The sequence below is a fragment of the Eucalyptus grandis genome, chromosome 4 (genome assembly GCF_016545825.1).
Source record: "Eucalyptus grandis isolate ANBG69807.140 chromosome 4, ASM1654582v1, whole genome shotgun sequence".
Lineage (NCBI taxonomy): Eukaryota > Viridiplantae > Streptophyta > Magnoliopsida > Myrtales > Myrtaceae > Eucalyptus > Eucalyptus grandis.
In genome coordinates, this window is record NC_052615.1 from 30,885,019 (window position 1) to 30,891,899 (window position 6,881).

Sequence of the window (6,881 nt, forward strand, 5' to 3'; positions counted from 1 at the left end):
ACTATAGCTCCAATGTCATCCGTGCCTTCCAGCTAAAGTTACTTATTAACGATAATAACAATACAAATCTCTTGTCCATGACCATGATTTAAACTCACAATCCCATTCTTATTAAATTTTTCTTTTGTACTTATAAAGCGTGGCTTCACTTTGGATTCACATGGTTCTATCCTCTTTATCTTCTCTTCTCCAATGCTAGTAGTTTAAAGAAAGATGTAGAAGGGCAAAAAAAAGTTAAAAATTTGGTGACCAGTGAAGAGTAAATTCACGGGACTCCATAGTCAAAAAGGCCCCACTAATCCTCCTTATATCGTCAAAGCAAAAGTTTTTTTTCCTAATGGTGGCTCACAAGGAGCCACGTGCCCCTTCATTTTCAATTATGCACTTAAAAAGCAAAAAGAGAGAAAAAATATTTGAAAAAAAAAAAAAAATCTATAATAATTGGGACGACGAAATTTCCGAACGTAAAAAGGCAAAAAGCCAGAAAAGTAAAAAAAGAAAAGATAAAAAAAAAAGATAAGAAAAAGCAGACAAGCACACACCCACAATTACGAGCTCAACGGTCGAGTGAACGTGACGTGGCATCGTCCTGCCCCGGCCAGGGGAGACAGGCACGTGCTCCCCACGTGCGCCCGTGACCCCCGGGAAACCACCCCACGTTCCGTACACCAACTCCTCCCCTCCCCCTCCAACGGTCACATTCCACCGACCACGCCCAACGGTCACTTGGACTCTCGCCCTCCGCCGTCGGATCCGGGATCCAACGGCCCAGGACGCGCGGTCCCTTGCTTTGCGGGGGCGTAAGGGGGGGAAAGGGGGACTTTTCCTCGAACGCCATGCTGCAATCCTCCTTTCTTCCTCTTCTTCATCCCCCCCGACCAGCAGGAGCAGAGCATTGCATCACCATCGCCATCATTATCCACTTTTTCAATGCCCCCTGGTAAATCAAATCAACACCAGACCCCATGAGTTGAAAAAATGCAATAATCACGGACGCACTCACACACACACACACACACACCCACACCCACACACCTGGCAGGCGGCAGCAGCAGCAGCAGCAGCAGCAGCAGCCATTAACAAACCACCGGCACCAGCACCACCCCCCCTCCTGGCACAGCAGCAACGCCAATGTCTCCCTCCCAGTAGTATATAAAAACGCGGGCCTCACACGGTTTGTGGTTCTTTTGGGTAGTGAGGGTCGAGGGAGGTGTACCTTGTTGTTGCTTGTGGAATGCTGTGTTCGGGCGTGTCTAGGGAGTGGTCGGTTTGGGGGGTTCCTGGGTTCCGTGTTTGATTGAGAGGGTGCCTGTGTTTTCGTTTTGCTGTGGCATGGACGTTGTCTTCTGTCCAAATGCTAAGATGGGTCAGGTGCTGATGAAGGTTTTCGGGTTCCTGTTCGAGAAAGTTTTCGTCTTTAGCTCGATTCGCGTGTGGGGATTCAACCTTGAGGGAGGATCACTGCTTCTGCCGATGAGCTCTTCTTGAAACCTGCGGAATCCGATGACATTTTTTTCGGGTAGGTTTTCTTGTTAGTTCCCGATTCTTTCATTCTTTCTTTTTTCTTGACTTTGGGGGTGGTGTGAATTCTTTGGTGAGTGCCATTGGCTTTTTGGGTTGTGGGCAAATTCTTTGGGTTGGTATAGGAGCACTCGATACTCATACACAGTTTTCTTTCACCTTGTTCACTCATCGGATTCCTATTTCTTCTGCTGTTTCACACACATTCACATAGTCACACAGACCTATACACCAGCAACGTTTATGTGAAAATCCATAGCTGACCAAAAAAGAAAAAAAAAGTAAAGAAAAGAAGCACCGTTCAGAGTCTTGTTAGAAACAGACAGAGATAGGAGTAGAAAGGGAAGAAAGAAGACAGGAGGGTGGATCGAAGCTGAAAATCACAGAAATATTGGAAGGTGATACAAGAGGATGTTGGCTGGGTGCTCAAGTTCTACCTTGTTGTCACCGAGGCATCGATTGAGGAGTGAACCATCTGCAGTTGCACAGTTCCAAGCTTGCCATTTCCAGTTGCCTTCAATGAGCACCCAGAGACTGGACTTGCCATGTAGTTTCTCCAGGAAAGAGAACTCAAGACCTCAGTCCCTCAGGCCAGTCTCACTCTCTGTGGAGAAAACATCCATTGAAGCAACCACCACCACTTGTTCTCTCAAGCAGCACATCAGGCTGCCTCCATTGGCAACCACTTCTCAGGGATCAATCGAAGGTAGGAGAGAGGTCAAGGGGGAGTTCTGGGAGAGAGGGAAGAGCTTGAAGAGGTTCGCAGATCGCAGTTCTGTCGATGAGTCCTATGTCAGCAGGGCTAAGAGGAAAAGGCATGGCAATTCGAATGAGAAACCTGATTATGTTGGGGAAGGGGGTGAGAACCTGAGCTTAGGCCAATTGAGCGGAGGCAGCTTCTGGTTCCAGCCAAGTTTCAGTGCCTCTCCAATCCCTTTCTCCATCACATGTTCCCAGGATGATGAGGAAAGAGTTTGTTTCGTTCCGAGCGAGGTTGTCTCCTCCCCTATGCCGCTGTCGAACAATCCTTGGGTGGAATCCATCGTGACCAAGATCACAGACCTAGGTGAGAAAGACGTCGAGATCAGCCACGGGCCGGTGAAAGAGGATTCGGGATCAAGCGCTTCATCAGACAGTCAGAGCTTGGCGCTTAGGCTTAACGAAAACATGTCGGAGCATGAAGCAGGGAATGGTTCAGGGAACCCATATCCACATGAAGGTTTTAGTTTGGAAGCCAGCGAGGAGAATCACCACGGAGAGCACCATGAATTTGAGCTCGTTAGCCTACTTACAGCATGCGTAGAGGCGATTGGGTCCAAGAATATTCCGGTGATTAACCACTTCATTGCTAAGTTGGGGGATCATGCCTCCCCGAGGGGATCCACTATAAGTCGTGTGATCGCTTACTATACTGAGGCTTTAGCGCTGCGAGTCACAAGGCTGTGGCCTCATGTTTTTCACATCACCACCCCTCGGGAAGTTGATCGGGTGGATGAGGACTCGGGGATGGCATTGCGGCTTTTGAACCAGGTTAGCCCTATCCCCAAGTTCATCCATTTCACATCGAATGAGATACTGTTAAGAGCGTTTGAAGGGAAAGACAGGGTTCACATCATAGATTTCGACATCAAGCAAGGACTTCAGTGGCCTAGTTTGTTTCAGAGTCTAGCCTCTCGGTCCAATCCTCCTAGCCATGTAAGGATTACCGGCATAGGTGAGTCTAAGCAGGAACTAGTTGAAACAGGGGACCGACTGGCGGTATTCGCTGGCTCGTTCAACCTTCCTTTTGAGTTTCACCCAGTTGTGGATCGGCTGGAAGACGTGAGGCTGTGGATGCTTCATGTAAAGGAGGGAGAGAGTGTCGCCGTGAACTGTGTTTGCCAATTGCACAAGACGCTTTATGATGGCAGTGGAGGAGCACTCAGGGACTTTCTCAGATTGATACGAAGCACGAACCCAGTTGTTCTCCTGATGGCAGAGCAAGAAGCCCATCATAATACAAGCAGCTTGGAAGTGAGGGTCATCAATTCGTTGAGATACTATTCGGCATTGTTTGACTCAATTCATTCGAGCCTTCCGCTAGAGAGCGCAGCCAGGGTTAAGATAGAGGAGTTGTTCGCCCGGGAAATCAGAAATATTGTCGCTTGTGAAGGAAGCGACAGATTGGAAAGGCACCAGAGTTTCGACGAGTGGAGGAAATTGATGGAGCAGGGAGCATTCCGTTGCTTGGAAACTACTGAAAGAGAGAGAATTCAAAGCCAGATGCTGTTGAAGATGTACGACGTTGATGAGGATTTTATTGTCAGTGAGCGCGGGCAAGATCAAGCAGCACTTACTCTGAGTTGGCAGGATCAGCCTCTTTATACAGTCTCAGCATGGGTACCTGCTGATGTTGCAGGCAGCTCTTCCTCCTTTTCTCAGCCGAATTGATATCCATGTCTTATCACCATGCAAACCATTAACTTCCATTCTTTCCGCACATAGATGACTGTGAAATTCTTTGTAGGTAGAGGAAGACTCGTCATTCTTTCATTCTTTTGCTGCAGATAAGATTTGTCTTCGGGATAGGAGCATTATATGAGTAGCTCAATACTGATCAAAGTTATTCGTTGTAGAAATTATGGGTTTACATTGTTAGTTGTTTGGTGTCATTTTGTGTTGATTATTTCGATTCTTTATGTACGATGAAATTCTTTTGCATTGTGTCAATCAATTTGCTCTGGTCAAGAGTCAAGAGTCTGTAATTTTCGAAGTACTGTTTTCAGTGGAATTATTCTTTTGTGCTTATCATCCATATTCATAAAATTTGTACACGTATTATCTTGTGAATCTGAGGTTAGTGTTATGATTGATCGTCTTGTCTGATCTCCTACCACTGCGATTTTGGGATGAGCTCACCTACGAAACTTCACCGATCAAGGTTATAGTTGCACATTAAAATGTCTCGACTACGAGTTCCTCTGAAATTTATATGGAGGACAAAGACAGCCTCCTTTTTACTTTCACATTTATATAGGAAAGGCAGGCGGATTATATCTTGGGAAGTGGAGATTTGGCATCACACATAGCCGAAACAACATTATGCTGATCCTCATTTTCTAACTTTAGGAATCAGGAATAGAGGCTGTGCTTTCTGCGAAGTTATGCCTAATTTTTCTGTCATATCTAACTTGCTAAGTTCGGCTCCATGAGGAAGTGTCCAATCAAAGAACTTAACCAGGGAAGCGAGAACTAAGGGAACTTGCTTAGCAGCCATCGGCAGTCCAGGGCATATTCTTCTTCCAGCGCCAAAAGGTAAAAACTCGAAGTGTTTGCCTTTGAAGTCCAAGGACGATTGAACGAACCGTTCTGGGTTGAACTCTAATGGATCTTTCCAAATCGTAGGGTCTCTCCCAATCGCCCATATGTTGACTAGTACTTGAGAGTTCTTAGGGATGAAGTAATTCATCAGACTGCATGTTCGAGGAGCACGGTGAGGCAGGAGCAATGGTGCTGGTGGGTGCAGCCTCAGTGTCTCTTTGACACAAGCTTCCATGTATTTAAGTTTGGATAGGTTGGATTCTTTTGGTTTGTCTTGGCTGATTTCTTTTGCGAGTTCTTCTCGAACTTTATCCATGGACTCTGGGTTTTGTATTAGCTCTGCCATTGCCCATTCAACTGTAGTGCTACTAGAGTCTGTTCCAGCAGTGAAAAGCTCCTGCAACGTAGAGCAGAATCAACTCAATCCACTGTACATGCTGAATAGACTCTAAAACTGGAAATGTAGTATTCCGACAATGAAACAAACATGCCAAAGATAATCCCATTTTCATTTGACAGACAAGCGAAGCTTCAAATGCCTATTCACAGCTAGTCCTTTGATCATCATTTTTCCAGTCAGAAATGATATCAGAAATTGATCTGTGATTCTTTAGTTATTTAGCAAAAAGTAGCTCGTCTCCTTTTTGGATCTTATACAGGTAGCTCCTTAAGTAATTTATAATATGACTGTTGGCGACTGGTGCAGAAGAACCTGTAGAAAGAGACTATCTACATTGTACTGCTAAGTGCTCAAAGGTATACTACAACGTTGAATGTTTATGAAGGGTTATAGAGTGTAACCTTATTCTTCTTATCACATCAAACACTCCATAAAATAACAAATTTTTAGTATGGCCCTTGAGTCTCAAGATTTTCCTATTCAGTACTTGTTAATTTCTTCGGTAATTTGGAACTAAACAACAGGATAAGAGGCTTCAGATATCTCAAAGTAGAAAACTGCAGCTCATATATACTTTTTTTGCCCTTTTAGGTCCCTATAAAGCTCTTACCATGTACAGTTGGTTGATTATTTCATCGGTGAAGTCGTTTTCAATGAGAACGTCCAAGAAGTCTGATTGTGCTGCTTCATCGCCCTCTTTTGCTTTCCGATGTCGCCGTTCTTCAATAATGGCTGTCCACATATCGTTCATCTTCACTGTCAGCTCCTTCGATTTCCTCTGTATACCCTGGAGATCCAATCCGCTTAAGATTGGATAAAGATCTGATATATTCGGCATAGCAGACACCTCCATCATCTGCCTGACAAGATTTTTCATCTCTCCATCCACCGTCCCATTCTTAAACTCGATAAAGTCTTTCGAGACAAGAATGTTGCTCAGCATGTTGAGTACAGTGGCAAAAACAACTTCTCCAATATCCACTACGTCACCCTCTTTCGAACTGATCAGTTCAACCATCTCCATGACCTTTTTCTCTCGAACATGTGTCTGAGACTCTATGGCGCTCCTCGAGAAAAGCTCAGTTTTACATATTGTTCGCAAATATTTCCACCCGATCCCGCATTTCGGAGACCATCCGAGTGATATATAACTGAGCTTCGATCTCTCAACTGGCATCACATGAGGGACATATCGAGCGGACAACAAATGATCCTTCTCTTTAAGAATTTCCTCGGCAACAGCTGGGGACGACCCCACGATCACGAGCTGAGTGCCGAGCTTCAAGGATATGAGAGGGCCATATACTTTGGCGAATTCCGATAGAGTAACATGAGGCATCTTCCCTAGCTGCATAAAATTGCCTAGGATTGGCCATGGACGGGGTCCTGGTGGGAGAGGCAGCGGTGGTAATTTAACAAGTGGTCGAGCCTTGAATTGACTATGGATGAAGAAGAGGATGATCAGAGAAACATAAAGGGGAAGGAGAGGATTGTTGATTCCTTCGGTTAAGTCGGTAAGAGCCACGAGTTTACGGTACATCATGATTCATTTGCTCTATTGAACAGATGAATTTAGCCAAGGAAAAGAACTGAACAGATGGGATTTCTGGGATCTCAATTATATATAGATGATGCAACTTTTTATTTAACAGACACAGGT

At 45.1% G+C, this 6,881-nt stretch overlaps 2 protein-coding genes across 2 annotated transcripts; one reads left to right on the forward strand and one right to left on the reverse strand.

The window, feature by feature from the left end:
• Positions 1 to 870: 870 nt before the first annotated feature.
• Positions 871 to 4,332, forward strand: LOC104441797 (scarecrow-like protein 28). Its single transcript, XM_010055029.3, has one exon. It carries the CDS (start codon positions 1,933 to 1,935, stop codon positions 3,949 to 3,951), a length of 2,019 nt encoding a protein of 672 aa, XP_010053331.1. The 5' UTR covers positions 871 to 1,932; the 3' UTR covers positions 3,952 to 4,332.
• Positions 4,333 to 4,442: 110 nt separating this feature from the next.
• Positions 4,443 to 6,881, reverse strand: LOC104441798 (probable (S)-N-methylcoclaurine 3'-hydroxylase isozyme 2). The gene is made up of 2 exons (XM_010055030.3): positions 5,832 to 6,881; positions 4,443 to 5,218 (listed from the first exon to the last, which is right to left on the reverse strand). Exons 1-2 carry the CDS (start codon positions 6,762 to 6,764, stop codon positions 4,613 to 4,615), a joined length of 1,539 nt encoding a protein of 512 aa, XP_010053332.2. The 5' UTR covers positions 6,765 to 6,881; the 3' UTR covers positions 4,443 to 4,612.